The sequence below is a fragment of the Microtus oregoni genome, unplaced genomic scaffold (assembly GCF_018167655.1).
Source record: "Microtus oregoni isolate MIOR12 unplaced genomic scaffold, Mior012 000025F_ref0000491, whole genome shotgun sequence".
Classification (NCBI taxonomy): domain Eukaryota; kingdom Metazoa; phylum Chordata; class Mammalia; order Rodentia; family Cricetidae; genus Microtus; species Microtus oregoni.
The window spans coordinates 31,676,972-31,696,936 of NW_024543084.1; the positions used below are offsets into that span (position 1 = coordinate 31,676,972).

Below are 19,965 nucleotides of genomic sequence, written 5' to 3' on the forward strand. Positions count from 1 at the left end.
GACCACTGGTGAATCCAGGGTTCATGGCGGGGGAAGTGGATTACTGCAGCTCTAATCTCATGATAGGTTAATTCATGGATGATGTAATAGCTGAGTGGGATATAAGAAGTGATTCCAGTTGGATGAAGTAGGGCACAAGTTCTTGATCCATTCCTTCTCTCTTTCCGCTTCTTGGTTGCCTTAGATGAGCAGCTTCCCTTCATTACACTGTCCCAGGATCATGTTCCTGCCATGCCACAGCCAAAAGCAATGGATTCAGAAGCCCTAGTACTGCATCCCAGAAATGGTGAGTCAAATGCGCGCCTGTGTGTGTACGTGTGTATGAGTGTGTATGTGTGTGTGTATGTACGTATGTATATAAATTGTTAATATCAGGTATTTTGTTACAGTGATAAAGCCTTTTTTAATATGGAGCTCTCTACAACACAGTTGCCAGTTGTCTTAGAATAAATCATACAAGGAGGGAGAGACAGACAGACAGAGAAAGTCAGAGAGACAGATAGAAAGAGAGAGAGAAAGAGAGAACAAATAAGATGGAAGTTATAACAGCTTTGGAAGATACATCCTATTATTTCTTTTGTCTTTATTTTTGAAGTTCTAGAGAGCTAAGTCTTGACTTTATGTATGCTAGACAGAGAATTTACCACCAAGCTGAACCCTGAGCCCAAATTTCCATCATTTCTGCTTTATTATGTTCACTTGAGTGAGTTACTAAGTCCTGCCTACATCCCAATGGAACGAAATTAAACTACATCTCTTTGAGTGGAGGAGAATACAGAATCGGTGCCCAACACTGCTCTGTATAGTAGTTTGCTATTGCACATTCCTGAGTAGCATTTTTGATAATGTCGTGTTGGTTACTGGAGACTTTGCCATGGTGGGAATATTTGCACCATGTAACTGAGCAAAATTTCTGAACTCAATCCGTTTCCTACCAGAGAACTATTAGCCATTTTTCCGGCACACAGCAGGACAGAGGTAGAGCTCCATGTTCACAGGATTTCAGTGGGGGTAGATAGACTGTAGACAGAGCTGAGGAAGACAGGAATCAAAGCTGCATACATAGAGAGAGTTTCTGAACTTGGTGAGAACAGAGGTGAAGCTGAAAGTGGGGGTTATAAGAGTTGAAATGCGCAACAACGATGTCTAGAAGGGACATTACAAAAACCAGCACCGTCTCTTTCAAATTCTTTTTCATGTTTGTGTGTACACTTCAAAATAGGTTCTGCATGTTGAATTTACCAGAAACTTGGAAATCAAGATATTTTACAATTCTGTAATGAAGACGAGTAAGCACATACATGACTATGAAGCACAAAGGCATGATGCATGCTCCAGTAGAATGGATGCAGCTGGCCCCAGGTAAAATAGCCCCGAAGTGCAAGGCCCAAGGTTTAATTCCTTTGCATCAAAGCTTTAGTGTATGTGGTATGCCAGCCATCAGATTTGTGGAAAATCATCTGAGAAAGGAAGCTTCCAGAACCACAGCATTTTAGATTTGCAATAGATCTTAGCAAACATTAATACACGCACCATTATTTCCTAGAGCACGTGTTGTGGGTATTTTTTTTTTTTTTTGAGACAGGGTTTCTCTGTAGCTTTTGGAGCCTGTCCTGGACCTAACTCTTGTAGACGAGGCTGACCTCGAACTCACAGAGATCCACCTGCCTCTGCCTCCCGAGTGCTGGGATTAAAGACGTGCACCACCACCGCTCGGCTATGTGTTGTGGTTTGAATGAGAAATGTCTCCACAGGCTCAAGCAATTGAATACTTGGACCCCGGTTGGTGACTCTGTTTGGGAAGGTTATGAAACCCATTGGAGGTGGAGCCTTGTGAGAGGAAGCATATCACTAGGCCAGGTCAAGCTTTGAGAGTTCATAGCTTTGCCCTGCTTCTAGTTTTCTCTTTCTGCTTCTCGCAGGTGGATGGAGATGTGGTCTCTCAGCTCCCTGCTCTGGCCCCGTAGGCACCTGCTGCCTGCCCGCTGTTGTGATGGAGGACTCTCCTTCTGAAATAGGAAGTCAAACTCAGCTTTCTTCTATAAGCTTCTTGTGGACAAGCTATTTCATCACAGTAAGAGAGAATTAGCTGATATGACATATTTGTCAATCAAATATTAAAATTACAATCCCCCACCTTATCCTTTTGCTTGTTTCTGACAGGGTCTCCCGTAACCCAGGCTGGTTTCCAATTCATTGTAGTGGACTCTGGGATGAATCTCTTGACTCTCTTTCCTTCATTCCCAAGCACTGGCGTTATAGCGATAAGTCATGCTACCTGGTTCTTTTCCTGTTTGAAATCAAGAACATTTTTAAGAAATTGTCTTTAAAAAAAGATTTTAATACTTTTATGGGTGTGTCTGCTATGTGTGTGCAAGTGTGCAAGGAAGTCAGAAGAGGATGTCATGCCCCCTGGAGCCGGAGTGCTAAGTGATCATATGCCTCCTGACATGGGTACTGGAAATCAAACTCAGGTCCTCTGGAGGAACAGGAAGCACTCTTAATCAGTGAGCCATCTCTCCAGATCCTAAGCCAAGAATGAATATGATTAATGCCTGAAACTCACCTCGAACTTTGAGACTTGAAAACTTGAAAATAGATGCATTTAAAAAATATAGCCGGGCGGTGGTGGCGCACGCCTTTAATCCCAGCACTCGGGAGGCAGAGGCAGGCGGATCTCTGTGAGTTTGAGACCAGCCTGGTTCACAAGAGCTAGTTCCAGGACAGGCTCCAAAACCACAGAGAAACCCTGTCTCGAAAAACCAATATATATATATATATATATATATATATATATATATATATATATATATATATATAAATGTAGGCCGAGCAGTGATGGCTCATGCCTTTAATCCCAGCACTCGGGAAGCAGAGCCAGGCAGATCTCTGTGACTTCGATGCCAGCCTGGTCTACCAGAGCTAGTTCCATGACAGACTTCAAAGCTACAGAGAAACCTTATCTAGCAAAACCAAATATGTACACACACACACACACACACACACACACACACACATAAGTATATATAATTATTTGAAAATTTAAAACAATGTCTTTTAAATTTTTATTTTTACTGCTGGGCTGGAACCTTCCGCTTGCCTCAAAGCTGGATTCCTGAATCTCTCTCCCCAAACTCTGCCCACTCAGAGTCTCCAAACAAAGAAAAGCAGTTCTGAATTCTTGGTGGGTACTACAGCTCCTTTCCTGAAACTGCCAGCTGCCCAAGTCCCCACCTAAAGTGCTCATCTTTTGACCACATGTGGGCCCAAACCCAGCTTGTGACTCACAGGTCACCACACCTCACCTATAACCTATAAAGTCATCCTGCATTCATTTGTGGGTGTGGCTTCTCTGGCCTGGATATCTGGGACTGGAGAACCCACTTGGGAGTTTCTTTGCTCAAATAAACCTGTTCTTGTACTTCTTCAATTCATCTTGATCTGAGATGAATTACTGTATCAACAGTGAAACCTACCAGGGGGAAGAGGGAGGAACAGATAATCTACTATTAATTATTATCATTGTTTTAAGTGTATATGTGTTTTGTCTGTATATCGTGTGCCTGCCTTGCTACTGGTAGAGATCAAAATAAACCTTTGAATCCCCTTGAACTATAGTTACCAACCGTTGTGAGCTATCATGTGGATGCTGGGAATTGAACCTGGGTACTCTGGATGAACTACTGGGTCATTGCTCTAGTCCCAAAAGTACATACATTTTGTAAGTCACCTAGATGGTTCTTTTATAAATTGAGCCACTTTTTTTTTTTTACATATTAGGGCCATAGACATCTAAGATGTCAGAGGCAATATCATATAGCTAGTGTAATCCCACCTTTCCCCCCCTATAAAGTAAAAACAAAACAAAAAATTCCTTAGGGGACCTATAAGGGGACACATAAAAAAAAGTCAGCCAAGGAACAAGATAGGACTTCAATGAGAGGGTCTTGATTGTGTGTAGTTACGAGTCAATACACCCCCACCCAGCCGCAAATTAGTGAGGTTGCTGTAAATTACTAACAAGAAAATCTTAACTCTATAATTTTGAAGTCATTGGTTTTAACCACATTGTTTTCTTTTCTCTGGTTTTCCAAGGTTGCCCTTTGGGGAATGAGTTTTTAGAAGTGTAATTGTAACTTTGCTTTCAAGCTTCTGAACTAAGGAACAAACGCAGGTTGGCCATAGTGGGAAGCATAGAGGGTTCTTCTTGGTGTTGCTGCTTTTCCTAAAGCTCTGTCTACTTTAAGGAGGAAGTTGGGTGGCAGCTTGCCTCCTCAAACATCCCCCACCCAAATCTGTGGTAGCTGGCTAAGGAGGCACATAACAATAATACACACCAGCATTTGGGAGCTTGGAGATAAGAGATCAGGAGCTCAAGGCTAGTCTCAGACATGTACTGAGTTTGAGGTCAGCCTGGGCTACATGAGACCCTGTCTGAAGAGAAGGAGATTTGACACAGGATTTGAAGCTATCCTCTCTGCTAGCATCTTGCCGATATGCCTGTCTTTATTTATTCACTTTTATTTACTTATTTGAGGTAGCCTCTCACTATTATTAATTATTATTAATTTTAATAGCATAATAATTAATTATTTATTCAGGACAGAGTATTATTAGGCAGTGGAGAAAAAGACATCTGAGGGAAAAAAATGTCCAACACGAAACATTAGCCAGCGGATGCAGGCTTTCTTTTTGTTGGCTATACTCAATGGATTATTTATTCAGATCTGTGCTGTCATTAAATCCAAATGGCAACCTATGTAGGTGTTGCTCCTGCTTCAGGCTCCTGAATGCAGGGACGATGGGTGTACACTATCCTGACTTGGTTTTTTACTTCCTGTAAAATTTATATGTGTGCGTGTCCTCATTTATTTATGTATATATGAGGGTGCTCAAGGAAGTTTGAAATGGCATCAGACCCCCTGAAGCTGGAAATGCAGACAGTTGGGATCCCCTGGTTTTGGGTGCTCGGAATGGAACTTGGGTCTTTTGCAAGAGTGTTATGCGCTCTTTATTGTGAAGCCATGTCTCCAGCCCCTGGAACAGTAGTATTTATTTTAGGACTGATTGTTGACATTCTCAAGATGAGCTGGATGCCCACAACGACTGCCTTCTTTGCCTTAGGGCTGTTCCTTGAATGAGTGACAGACAATTTTTTAGGAGCCTTATTCACCAGTGCCGCTAAAATTTCATGCTTTAGCTGTGACACTCCGGTTATGATTTCTCAGGGGTGGAGGGTGGGATGCGGTGTGGGGTGTGAGCATGCCAGCCACATCTGCCACAGGTCGACTTTGGAAGGCAGTGGGCATTCTTAGAGCCACAGAGACCACACAGCCTGTTAGTCTGATGGGTGCCACTTCCCAAGCATCTGAGTTCCCTTTGTCCTCTAGCTGCTTCTGAGGCCAAACTGTCTGGAAGAGAAGGTAGGTCCAGCCAGTGTTTCATGCTGCACTAAGAAAGAAAAAAAAAAAACCCTAATGAAGCTATTTATAGATCTGGATTCCTTTCCAGGTGACAGGTTTTATTCAGGACAGTGTATTATTAGACAGTGGAGAAAGAGACACCCGAGCAAAAAAAAAAAAAAAAAAAAGTCCAACATGAAACATTAGTCAGCGTGTTCAGCCTTTCTTTTTGGTGGCCATACTCAATGGATTATTTATTCAGATCCGTGCTGTCGTTAAATCCGAATGGCAACCTTTGCAGGTGTTGCTCTAAAAAGGCAAGTCTTACCCAAGGGTGGTCATTTAAGCCCACGCTTTTAGATTTTTGCAGTCACTTTGTGAACAGAATGGAGGTGCCATTTGTCTGTATTTCCTCCAGTACAGGACTTAATCATAACACCAAACTAAATCCTATGTCTCGTTCAGAAGCAGAGTCTGATTTTGTGTTTTGCAGGGTGTCACAGAAGGCATCTGGTATAGGTCGGACTTGCAAAGGATGTTGTCCCGCCTCACTCCCTATTCCCCCACGGGACACAGGAGTATGTCTGCTAAAGACAGTATCTATTAATGGATAGGGAGCATCTTTAAATCAAAATGCAGTGTTCTGATTTAGAAATCAGAGCCTTGCTATGATGAAATCACAACCCTTAAATTTGGATTATTGAAGCAGCGATGATGGGGAGAGAAGGCAGCAGCTAGCTGCTTCTCAACCCCACCCCACATTCTGTTGCGTCCAGGTAGAAATCCTGAAGATGCAACCTTTTAAAGCTCTATTAACAACCCAAGAATGTGTTTTCTACAACCACGGTCCTGGGTCATGGTTCCCTCTCACTGACAACAGCCTTCCTGAGCCAAGGCCTTAGCTGTCATTCCACCTGCCCGGTCCCTGGCGCCATTTGACTTTTGACGTGGGTCTGAGCCAAGGAATAAGGCCAGCATCCCTGGTGGTTGCCAGCCCTGTGCTGGGCCTCCTGGCTCCCGCTTCCCGGGGAGGGTAGGGCAGCGCGCAGAGCCGCCGCGTCGCCGCTGTCCTCTGGGTGGCCCCAGCGTGCACCACCACTCATTGAGCCCTGGAAGGTGAGGAGAGAGGAGGCTGGTGCTGAGCTCGCCAACTCCACCCGGGCCCGGGCAGACAAAAGAGGCCTGCGGTGCAGCTTGCGGGGGACGCGATGGCCCGACGCGGAGGACGGGTGCTGCTGGCGTTATGCGCTGCCCTGGTGGCCTGCGGGTGGCTGCTGGCTGCGGAAGCCCAGGAGCCCGGGGCGCCCGCGGCTGGCATGCGGCGGCGCCGGCGACTGCAGCAGGAGGACGGCATCTCCTTCGAGTACCACCGCTACCCCGAGCTCCGCGAGGCACTGGTGTCCGTGTGGTTGCAGTGCACCGCCATCAGCAGGATCTACACGGTGGGGCGCAGCTTCGAGGGCCGGGAGCTCCTGGTCATTGAACTGTCGGACAACCCCGGGATCCATGAGCCTGGTAAGTACCCTGCCTGCTGCGGGACCCCGGTGCCCGTAAGAAGAGGAGATTGCCGTTGGAAGATGCTTGGATGGAAGGTGGGAAGTGGGAGAGGAACCAAGCGCCCAATGTCTCCCCAGTCGTTCTTATATCCGACCCCTTTTTGGCGAACACAGGCAAAGGAGGTTGGAACGATGCTGGCAGGAGTAATAGGCAAGCAAATCCCAGAGCTCGTTCCCCGGGTGTTCACCCTCACATATGGGTCGAACTCCAAACAGAATGAAATTGTGAGTTCTCAGGAATGCCAACACCTTTCCCGCAGACACCAGTGAAAAATAAGGTGCAGAAGGCGGGGTCTCAGAGGAAACTAAAAAGAGTCATTGATCATTTGTTCTAGAATTTCCAAAGGACCAGCTTATTGGGCGCCGCAGGCTCTGCGCACCCACCTCTACGTTTGTGTGAACCTTAGGTGCACTCTTAGCTGTGGATGGTGTCAAATTTCAAAAAGATAATGATGATCTAGGTGTCGTGTCGGGTGCATATATATCGCTCTTCCTACCAGGGTGGAAAAAGGGTCTCTATCAGGCATACAAATTCTGAAACTGCAGATGGCCTTACTGAGAGAAAAATAGAACATTACGTTTTGTCCCCTCTGCTTTAGCCACTCCGAGATTTTCATGACCGGCTTTCAGCTCCTGTAACCATCGTGTTAGGCATTTTCCTTTAAAGTATGTTAAATAAAGCACGTTTTGATTTATGCTAAAGGCTGTGGGCTTACTATAGCAGGCATATTTTAAGCCGTGTTTTGGGACCTTTTGGGTTATGTTTATGCTCTTTAGAATGATTTAGGCCTGAGCTTTCTGTTGATAATAACAGCCTGCTAGAGCGATCTGGGCACTAAAATCAGTATGGGATGCTTTTTATTTTTATTTTTAAAGGCGAAGGAAACACAAAAGCTAGGCTAAAAATTCTCAGTGCAGGACGTGAAAAGTCTCCCTTCCTCCATCTTCCCCTCCCATTTTCTTTCCTCGCTGGGTCTCTTGCTTAGCTTGGCCTTGAATTTGAAATGCTGTGGGTGCTGGCCTTGAAGTCCTCATCTTCCCTCCAGCTCCCAAATCCTAAAGGATTTATGGGTTATGGGTGTTTCCCATGATTCCTGACTTTTTTCTTTTCCTCCTCTTTTTTTTTTTTTTTTTTTTTTTTTTTTTTTTTTTTTTTTTTTTGACGTTGTAGGATGAAATCTGCGAAGGCTGAGTAAGCCTCTATCGCTGAGCCATGCATTCAGCTGCCTGCTTAGATTGCCCAGCTGCCAGCAGTTTCCCCATGGTATATACCAACCAATCTGAGACGGGATTACAACAGGCACTAATAGAGACACCTTGGTCTTTCAATGTGGAGTGTACATGTTGATAAATAACAAGCCTTTCGAAAACATTTCTTGCGTTCGAATATGGTAAATGAGAGGACGTGAGTGAACGTGCTGTGAGAATCCTCAAGCCAGGTCCTAGAAAAATCCACACGGGGTTGCAGCCGGGTTCAGTGTGGAAACCAGAAACTCGATGGCTTGTGTTTGGGTAGTTATTGGGAAATTAAGGAACCATGCTAGCACGAAGAAGAGTCGTTTCAAGCAAGTCAAGCAGTCAAAGCTGGCTGTCCCTGACAGTTACTGACTCTGCTGCTTACTCACGGTCCTCTGTTCGGAGTCTCCTGAATTATTTAGAGATTTTATGAAAGCTATGGTTTAACGTTATGTGGCTTCATATGTGGAGACCAAATGATAGGATGATATTATTGTAAGATATGATAGGTTCTACAAATGAAAACGAATGATTTTGCTTGAAGATGTGGAATGGATAGTACATTAAGATCTACAAATATGGCTGAAAATGATCATTTTTTTAAAAAAATGTCCTTCAAATTCCTTTTAGGTTAAACAAATAAAGTAATAGCCACACGTCTTCTGAGGCAGAAATGGGTTCAATCAGTGTTTTTGTTTTTGTTATTTGAAATCTTACACCTTCAGGGTGAGCTAAATTACACAAATTATCCACAAGGTAGTTCCTGCCCTCAGGGGCATGGTGAGTGGGACATTTGGCATAAAGGTTATAGGGCAGTAAGTGACTGGTAAGACTGGAAAATCATAGGTAAGGGGGACTGGAGAGTACGTTACAGAAATCAGGAAAGGCCCAAATTACTGAAATTTACAAATTCTAATATTGCTCAGACCTCTTTTGAAGGCAACTTAACTAATTTTATCTCAAAAGTATATCTGAGATTTGTTTGAAATGATGCTAGACATTTAAAAGACTTTATTATTTCTTTATCTGTGTGTGTATGTGCAGATGTGGATTCATGACGTGATGTATGGGCAGAGGTCAGAGGACAACTTTCAGAAGTTGGTTCTTGCCTCCAACATGTGGGTCCTGGGAATAAACTCAGGTTGTCAGGCTTGGCAACAAATGCCTTCACTTATGGGCTCTGAAGTAAAGTAACACTTTTAATTCTTCTTTAAGTTCATTTGACTTGATTAAAGATTTCCATGCTGTTTGAATATTCATTTTATTTCCCAGCATGAAAGAAGAGTCAAGTGTTGGTTTTCTTTTCTTTCTTTTCCTTGATCTAGACAGTTTGGGAGGTAGCTGAGTGGCGGAGCACCCTCTTAGGGCTTTGTGTTGGGTCCCCAGTATGGAAAAAACTATGTGTCTATTTCTAAGGATTTAGTTGCTGTAATGGAGCACAGAATAACACCCCCACTCCAACAATGACAGCAACAACTGAAAGTTTCCTTTGGTTAGATTAGCATTTTATGGGTAGACACTTGTCGAAACCCCCAGCTTTCTTCTTGGACAGAAGGAAGCAATCTTGGTATCTGTTTGGCACAATCTGTGAACCGAGTTTAGCATCTCCCCCAAATGATGTCCTTATTTATTCACCCTTTGAGCTCATCCAAAGGGAAAGGAGGTCAGGGAAGATGGTTCAGTCAGTGAAGTGCTTCTCTCCCAAGCATGAAGGCCTGAATGGGATCCCTCAGAACTCAAGGAAGAAGCTGAGCAGAGAGCACTCAGTGCTAGCGATGTAGTCAGGGGACCCTAGGAGCTTATTGGCCAGCCAATCCAACCAATCAACAAGCTCCAAGTTCAGCAAGAGTCTTGCTTCAAAGAGTGAGGTGGGGAGTGATTGAGGAAGCTACTAATGTTGGCTTTGTACCCTCCCTCTTGTGTGCAAGCAAGCAAGAAAGCACACATGTCCACACTCATGCATGCATGCACAATCAAGAAATCCCACTTTGGAATCATCAGTGAAAAACATCTATACATATTATGTGATGATTTAATAGGAACCAGCTTGGTTTTTGACTTGCTAAAATATGCACGAAAGAAACCTTTATTAATTTATATCTAAGTAGTAGGATCCAAATGCGCAGACTATGCTTTCCAGGGTTAAAAATCCATTGTTTGGAACAATAATTGTTTACATGTAATTTAGGTTTGCTTTTGTAAAGTCAACCTGATTCACAGCTGAAATTCCATTTTAAATGCATTCTTGAGATTTTCTCTTTTACAGCCTGGAATGATTATTTTGGACCTATTCCCCCCAAATCTGTAAAAATTTAAAGTTCTTGAGTGCCAGTATGCATTTGCCAAATGTTGTGATGAAACATGTTTCGCTTACAAAATTCCTGCAAAGCTTGAAAACACAACAAACAAACAAACAATAGAGATTTTGATGACATGTTTTTTTTTTTTTTTTTTTTGCCTAGCAAATTTGGTATGAATTAGTGTGAACCGATTACAACTGAGCAGGAACTGACTGTCAGTGAAGATAGATGTTAGATTCTGAAGAAGAATCTGAACCAAATCACACAAGGTCAAGAGTTATATTTAGACTGGGTGAGTCAACAGGACTTTTGCCAGAAGCTACATTCTTGATTGACTTGGGATTGGCCAGTGGAAGTGGGGGAGAGATGAATCTGGCCTATAGCCTTCTATTTAATGCTCAGACTCCTCAATCTTGAGGTAGAACCCAGGGCTGGTATAATCAGGGCAGCACATCCCCAATCCAAAGGGACAGCTTTTTATGGAAACCAACATGAGAAGAATCATTTCTATCACATGCCACATTGGTTGACCTAAGGGATAAAGTGCCTTGCCCTTCACACACATCTTCTTTGGAAAGATATTAAGGAATACAGAGGCGCCTTAGAAAAGGTAACATTTCCTAAGTTCATTTAATGCAGCATTGATGCATGGCTCCACAGGCATTAGACAAATAAGAAAACCAGGTTTGTCTGTTTAAAAATTTCTCAGGATCATTAATAATTAATAGCACTCTTTTACTGAGCTATATCATCCCCAGTCCCGTTGGGTGTATAAAACACAGTATTGGCATTTATTATCTTATTATTAAGGATTCATTTGTAAGTCTTCATCAGAGCACCTCATAAGGAAAGCTCATCAGGAGGTGGGGCATGGGATTATCATTTCTGTTATTGTTGTTCATAAGTACCTAGTATAGTGATTTATTTATTTACTCATTACATTGATTGCAGAAACATGCGGAAGATTCTGAGACCATGAAGCATAGGATAATTTAATGAGAAGGCTAGTAAGACTGAGTCATTGTAATTTGTCTTTTCTTATTAGGATATATATATATATATATATATTCATTTTTATTCTGTGTATGTCTCTTTGTGGCATTGTGCCCATGAGAGCAAGCCCAAGGAGTCCAGAAGATGGCAACAGATTTTCAGGAGCATGAGTTGAGGATTGATTACAAACCATCCCTCATGGGTGCTGGGAAGTGAACTCAAGTCCTCAGTAAAAGCAGTGAGTGTTTTTAACTGCTGAGCCATCTCCCCTTGCTTTCTTTTGTTATAGACTCACACCTCACAGGAATGGCAGGAGGCTAGACGAGCATAGTCTATACCAAAGGTCATCCTGAAGTTGTTTGTGTCTATTAGGAGATGGGCTAACTAAAGACGTACCCTTCCCTTGGCGGCTCTGGAACTGTGCTCTATTGACCCAGACTGCTTAGGCCCGCTGCCCACCTCTTACTGCTAGTGCTATACTGACCTGGTTGACGGTCCTCCTGGTCTTACTATTTTCTTCTTCACAGACGTTTGCCTTTAATTTGTTTTAAAGTGTGGGGTCTTGCTTTTGTTCCAGTCTGACAGACTATTTTACTTAATAGAAACAAAGTGCTTCTTCTTTGAGACTACCTTCATGATGGTTCCTTTAGGTGAATAAATACATCTAGGGTAAATTTGGTATTTTCATTGGTGATCTAACTTGTTTTCCTAAAGAATTTATGATGGAGTTGCTGAAGGTCATGACCTGTCTGTCCATCTCAGCCCATGTGAAAGGTATCTGGAACTGGCTTTTCCATGCCTTCCCAAGTATTTCTGTACTGGGGTTCATTCTATGTGTTTCTGCGAGTCTTTGGAAAATACAGGGTAAAGACTACAGTGATGATTTTGATATTAAAAAAACTGGAGTTCAGATCCTGTGTTTTGTTTTCAGCTGAGTGCTCGTGAGAGAGCCGATGAATTATCTTCTCACCAGTCCACATATCTGTCACCTGTGAGATGATAATAGCACGGTAAAAGAGATGATAAATTTTAGGTTCTTGATCCAATATGTAGTAACAGTTAATGTCACCTCTGCTATGACAATTCCTTTGTTGGCCTGTGTGCTCTTCTAGTAACTATGTGCTTAGGGGTTTTACTCTGTTTTTTTTTTTATTATCTTAAGTGTCTAGTACAGTTCTTGTGGTTTAGATATGAAATGTCCCCTGTAGGCTCACGTGTTAGAACACCAGTGTACTGGTAGCACTGCTAGGGAGGGCGTGAAACTTTTCAGAGGTACACCACATCTGGACGAAGTTCATGGGGCACCCATTGAGGATTTGTACTTCGGTCCTACTCCTTGTTCACGCTCTGGTTCTTTAGTGCCAACGAAGTGTGACCAGCTGTCTGCTTCTCCCATCATGCCTTCCCCACCACAATGGAATAGATGTCCAACTGCAAGCTGCAGGAAACCCTCCTTTCCTTAACTTGCTTTGGTGGCCAAAGCCGCAAAGAAGCTAACGCGGCAATGCTTCAGGCACACGGTTACTCAATGGTTATCGGTTGAAGAAATACGCACTTTCTCAAACCGGCAAAAATGCTCACTACCAAACAAGGTCACGAAGAAGGTCATGATATAGTACATGTGAGCATGCTGAAGTGTGAAGACAAAGAATCACAGGAATGCCTCTAATTATATTTCATTACATACTTTTTTTTTTTTATAATGGAGAAATCGCCAACTACTGTCTTCTCAAGTTGCAAGGATGTCCTTGCTGTGTTGTTGAACTGGAAAGACTTCGTTTTGGGGCTTCTTCACTTTATAAAGCTAAATTGCCCTTTAGAAGAAAAGTTAAATTAAAGTTTAAAATGTAATCAGCAAGAATTTCTTCAGCGAATTTTGACTTTTAAAAGAAATCTGCATGAGTAGCTAGTGAGATGGCTTGGTTGGTAAAGATACTTAGAACCAGCCTGAAGATATGAGTTCACCCTCCACCCCATGCTAGAGAGAGAGAGAGAGAGAGAGAGAGAGAGAGAGAGAGAGAGAGAGAGAGAAAGAGAAAGAGAGAGAGATAGAGGAGAAAGAACTGACTCCCTCAGGCTGTTCTCCGATCTCTACACTCAAAGTGATAACACACGTGCTCCTGCTCATGTACTCCCACACAAACCAACCAGAAACGAATAAAACATGCACCAAGGGTTAGTGTTGCACAAGAAGAAATGAACACTTGTTTTAAACACCGAAGCTGCACATCTCCAGACTTTAATTTTATTTTCTTCCAGTACATGATGTTGACAATGTCACACGGAAGACCGCCCAGAAGCTGGCTGATAGATCAAATGAACTCAAATGTGAAAGATGTTTAAGTGTGTTCTTCTATTCCCAGTAATTATTGGAATGGCAGGAATCCACCAATGTGTTTCTATTTCTTTAAAAATTCATGGTATGACTCTTTCTAACAACACCTGGCCCAAGAGAAGAACTGCTTCTGTTGCTAGAACTTTTAATTATTTTCAGATGATCACCTACATCTTAAACTGTCCCCAGATGAGTTATCCTGAAAGAAGAAGTGGAGTATGTAGACTATTACAGGGCAAAAGCCCAGACAGCTGCTCGGACAGTACACTCAGAAATAACTTTCTGAGGCTAGTAAATATTTTGCCTTTTATAAAAACCTGTTTACTGTAAAAAGCTTCCTGGTTCTACAGCAATCGCTTAAAAATCTTCATTTAAGTATATTTCATTTCAGTAAAGGTTTTTTTTTTAAAAAAGGGGAGCAGATCATGTATTTTTAAAATGAACCTAAATAGAACTTTCAACTTAAACTTAGATTGCTAAAAAAATAAAATAAAATAAATGCTTTGCTGTGGTTTTGCTTGGCACCAGAATTGGGATAAACCCATAATTTATTTGATTTGCTTGCTCATGGCAGATGACTCTCTCATGTTCAGATCTAGAAGGGATGCTGTCCTAGAGAACTCTCCCCGTTCCTCTTTCTGTGTCACACTGACTGTGTAAACCAGAAAGTTTCACTTCTGCCCAGTAGTGCCATTTACTGCAATCCCACTCCCCCTCCCCAACAAGAAGCATCTTGGATCTACCAATAGACACAAATCATACATTTGATCATGTTTAGGGCAGTAAGCCAGTATTTTTTTTTTTTTGAGTACTAAGTAAGTAAGTATTTTATGTGTTTGTGGGTTTTTCCTGAATGAATGTATGTGCACTTTGTGTGTGCCTGTTCTTAGTGGGGGCCAGAAGAGGGTGCTGTGACCCCTGGAACTGGGATTTCAAATGGTTGTAACCTCTGGATGGGTGCTGGAAACTTTGGTCCTCTGCAACAGCAATTAAGCTATAACTTTATTTTGCCATTAATTAATTTTTAAGCTTTTGAGTGTAACTGTCATTTCACAGCAAAATGGATTTCTTAAAAATGAAAAGAAAATGTATCTCTGATAATGCAAATAATACTTCCACTCTAATTTAGGCATTACTTAACAAATGTTATATATATATATATATATATATATATATATATGTATATATATATGTTTTTTATCGTGTTTATTAGGTCCTTTGAAATAAACCCTTTGCACATTAAAAAAAATTTTTTTGCATGTATGCATTTACTCTCTCCTCTCTGCCACAGCATTATGTGGAGGTCAGAGGACAGTTTGTGCATTCTCCCTTTTCTTGTGGATCTCTAGGATTGAGCACTGGTTTTCAAACTTGATAGCAAGTGCCTTAACCCACTAAGCCATTTGGGAGGTGTCTTTTTTAGTCTTTCCTCTTTTTCCTTCTTTCTCTCTCTTCTTCCTTCCTTGTTTTCTTCCTTTCTTTCTTCCTTCCTGCCTTCCTTCCTTCCTGCCTTCCTTCCTTCCATCCACAGCACAGGGGCGTTTCATCACATATCTAGGATAACTGCTAACTCACTATGTATACCTCACGCTGTCTTCAAAAATAGCAATGATGCCCCTGCCTTAGTCTCCCACCTGCTGAGAGCATAGATCTGAGACTTGCATCCAGTTCTTTGTTTATCCTGCCTTGGGTTTACCCTCTACAGATAAAATTCACTGTTACACTCCGATAACATTCTCCATTCTGGAAAATGTCTGTTGCATACAGATTCCATGGTTATGGCCTTCCCTATTCTATCCCAGACAGGCAAACATAAAGACACAGGACACAGGAGAAGCTGCTAGAAATGCTAAAGGCATTTACAGAATGAATGGTTTGTGTTCTTGGAAGCAGGGTTTAATTTCTGCTTTTAACGTGCAGTGGTCCTAACAAGATAGCTTCATTTGTCATGTTAGCACAGATGGTTTCTGTTTACATTTACTAGAGGAAATCAGACTTATTATTGTGGGAACTCAGTAAATGTTAACCCAGATTCTGGACTTTCCAGCATTGGGGGATTAGACACTGCAAGTTTTGGAAACAGCTTGAAAAAATTGGCACAATCCAGTGACCATCACGCACTCCTGCAAAGAGAAATCAGTGGGTTAAATGGATTTTCTCAAGACTCAGCTTTGCTTGAGCAAACTAATAAAGCAACAATAAAATAATTCTCATGCATTTGCTGTATAGGCGTAGGTGCAAGAACACACTTTAGAATATGACAGACACATATATTTTGTCTAAGTTTTGATTGTGGCAAGACAATTGTTAGAGAAGATATCATCTTAAAATACTTACATTTTCAGATTGGTTTTCAATATGTATAGATGTCTCATACTACTAATTTAAAAGGTAAAGAGCAATCATTTCTAAATTGTTATTTATTTGAAGAATTTTCTTTGGTTATTGTCCCCTTAAAATTTGGTCACATATTCTCCCAAGGTTTTTAAGTAGCTGATCTGAAGTTGCCTCCGCTTTTGGGTGAGTGCTCACTTGGTGCCTTGGGATCAGCTTGGAGAGGCCGGGGAACATTAACACATCTTTCTCTTGTCTCTCACTCCATTTTTGTTGTGGCTATGAAAAGAGGAGAGACGAGTAGTCCTATCTTTAAATCTTACTTCTTTTATTATTTTATGTGAATAAGTATTTTGCCTGCTTGTGTGTATTGTGCATGTCTGGTATGGAGGTTAGAAGAGATCGGATCCCATGGGACTGGAGTGACAGATGGTTGCAAACTGCCGTTGGGTACAGGGAATAGTACTTGGGTCCTATGTAAGACAACAAGTGCTCTTAACTGCTGAGTCAACTCTCTGGACCCTAATTTGTGGCTTTTGTCTGCTTAGTTTGAGTCACAAACAACCAGGCGTGTATCCTCATGCCCAGCCACATCTGTGTCTGTGGTACATTTGCTGCCAGTCATTTGTCCATAGCTGTCTTTCTCTAGGGATGCCTCCACACTGGGTTCTGAATTAGCGGCATCTTTGTGTCTATGGCACAGAAGGAATTAGTGCTTACCTTCAGAGGCTTTGGAGTATGCAGGGTCCTTCTTTTGTTGAAAGGTTGAAAAGAAAAAGGCTAGGGATATAGTTCAGGTAGCAGTGGGGCACTCACTTGAGTGTTTGCATTCAGTCCCAAGCCCTGGCGGAGAAGAGAAGAGAGAAAGTACCTGAGTTTTCTTCCTTTTGAAGGATATTGTCGCATGGTCTTATTCTCTTCAAAATGCAGACACCCTGTTGTCATTTTATAGCTAAATGTACATATACATATGCAGCAAAACATTCACTTACATAAAATATAGAGTAAATTAATCTTAAAATTATTAAGAGTTTTATTTTAAGAAAGTTAGGTAATTTGGCTATTTATTTTTCTAGTGTGCTATTTTTAGGAGAATTTATGGAGACCCATGTCTTAAAATAGTCATATTTTGGTTAAGTCTATGTTTTCTTATTTCGTTAGAAAAGGATAGCCTGTGGCTGGCTACACAAAGGAGCTTTTTTCCTTCTCATCCACATCCTTGCACTCCTCTGTTCTTTTATGACAGAACAAAGAGCTCTGTAAAGGACTTTAAGAATGTATCTCTGAAATCCTCTGAGTGTCCACGGTTTGAGTATTGCTTGTGCTGGAGCTTTCTTCTCTCTGGAGACCCATCCTTTCCTTTAATTTCTTAGTCAAACATACTAAGGCTGCCAGGAGACTGTAGTGACGTATGGCCATTTATTAATTAAGCTTTCTAAAGTTGTCTGAAAAATAAGCATGATTAAAATGTCACCAAGATAATAAATGAGCAAGTCTAAATACCTAACAAAAACCATGCTTTCACAGTTTGAGACACATTTTATGTCAGTGTTAAGTTTTCATGTTGCCAAGTTATGTATTGGTATGCCCTCCTGCTTTTTCTTAAGTTTTATTTTTTACTTACTTATTTGTGTGTGTGAGTATGTATGAACACATGCATATCCCGGCACACATGTGAAGGTCAGTGAACCCCTTGATGTTGTTGGTTCTCTCCTTCTACAATGAGGGTTCTGGAGGTTGAACTCAGGTCATCCAGACTATTGGCAAACATTTTCACCTCCTGAGCCAGCTTGTTGACTTTTTCCCATTTCTTAAAAATAGATTTCCTAACCGATCTGTTGTTTTCTGGATCCAGGATAATGACTGTATGTCTTGAGGGTGGACTATCCGAGGTGTCTGTTGGGTCTGTAGTAGGTTCTCAGTGAGTGCATGAATGAATACTTCAACATAAGCGACAAAACATGTTAGATGTGCCCACTCTTGCCAGTCATTACTTGTGAGTGTGCAAACTAGTAGTGATGTCAGTGCACAGTTTTGTCTTCCTTCCCATATTCTCAGGGAGCTTTATTGTTATGTTCATAGTGTCTGGCACACGTAATTTTATCACCAGTAGGGCCCTGTGGTAATGCCCTAGGTTGGTCCTACTTCTTATCCTGTCCTTTATACATAAAGGCCTTACTCACATGGACCTTCAGATCTGTTTCTTCTCCAGACATCGTTCTGGGCAGGTGAGGTAGCCCAGCAGGTAAAGGTGTCCACCCCTGAGCCTGGGAGCCTGAGGTTGGTTCCTGGAACCCACACGATGGAAGAAGAGAATCAGCTGCTGGATGTCCTCTGCCCTCCATACACACACTCTCCACAGCACAGCCATATCTACACATCTACCCACTCCTGCACACAAAACAAGCAAACAAATGTGAAAACAATAACAAAGCAAAACCTGGCTCCTCTTTGTACGTGGTGGTGCCTCAGTCTGTACAAAAAGGCTTTTTGTACCCTGGGGAACTATCCTGGAGACTGTGAAGGAAGGACTACACAACCCCGTGTGATACTTAATTTCCAATTAAACACCATTTCAATATTTGTTGAGAATAATGTGGGGGGCTGGAGCGATGACTCAGGCGTTAAGAGCACAGGCTGCTCTTCCGGAGGACCTTGGTTCAATCCCAGCACCTATACAGTGTCTCAGTGGCCTGTAACTCCTGTTTCAGGGGATCTGATGCCCTCTTTTGAACTCCACAAGGGCCAGGCGCCCACATGGTGAATAGACCTACATGTAGGTAATGCATTCACACAGTAAAATTAAAGATATAAAATAATAATATAAAAAAAGAGTAATGTGGCTCTGTCAGACAGGGTGGTGATGAGGAGGAAGTCTTTGCAACAAGAAGAACAATTGGTTATTAAGTATACCAAGGAAGTATAGCACCAAATACTGTCACCTGGGAGGAATTGGCAATTCTAACTCATGTTGAAAATTAAGTCATAATAGGACATAAACCCATGGATATGGGCTGAATCACTAGTATGCTCTTTGTCTATGGGAAATAGAAACTATAAAGGGCGTTCAGTGTGCCTGTCGAGCAGGGAGAAAGTTTGCCCTGTCAGTGGCTTCAGGTGTCATTTTTGGTGGAACTTCAGTTGACACAGTCTCTTCCTAACTTCTCCCTGCCTTCCATGTGTGTATAAATGTCTCTAACACAGCAGGCCTTGACATACTGTGTGCCTTTGGAGGAAGAACCTTTAGCTTCAAGAAAATTTAGAAAAAAACATAAAGCAGGAAATCTGGGGACTGTTTTATCTTTTATTAAATCAAATCTAATGCCCAATGATATTACAAGACAAAAGGAGGAATCCAGGTCACATTTCCAGCTACTCCACTGTCCCTCGGGGGACCCAGCTCTCTGGCTGTAACCTCTTTCCCAAAGGGCCAAGGGAGCTCCAAGCCATAGTTCTGCTGGTCCCACACTGTCCCAGAGAGTGTGTGACCTTTGGCCCTCAGTTCTTATTCTGTCACGTACACAGAGAAGACAGCGCTCATAAGGCTACATCACCCCAATACCATTGGCTTATTGGACCCAATTCCCACCACAAAATTATGTGTCTGCTCAGTATTTTAATTACATTTAAAACCTTATGATGGTTAATGGAATTTGGTACATTGCAGTGTCTAAAAGCTAACCCGGTAAGATAAAAACCAACCAACCAACCAACCAACCAACCAACCAACCAACCAAACAAGCATGTAACTGCTGAAGTTTTGAGTGTGCAGTAGGATCTCATGTAACTCAGACTGGCTTCCAGTTCTC

At 42.1% G+C, this 19,965-nt stretch overlaps 1 protein-coding gene across 1 annotated transcript in view; it reads left to right on the forward strand.

The window, feature by feature from the left end:
* Positions 1–6,467: 6,467 nt before the first annotated feature.
* The window catches only part of Cpe (carboxypeptidase E), a 94,155-nt gene continuing 80,657 nt past the window's right edge, over positions 6,468–19,965 (forward strand). The window contains exon 1 of the mRNA XM_041674740.1: positions 6,468–6,917. Coding sequence (XP_041530674.1) covers positions 6,611–6,917 — 307 coding nt within the window. The 5' untranslated portion in view covers positions 6,468–6,610. The remainder of the gene's footprint in view (positions 6,918–19,965) is intronic.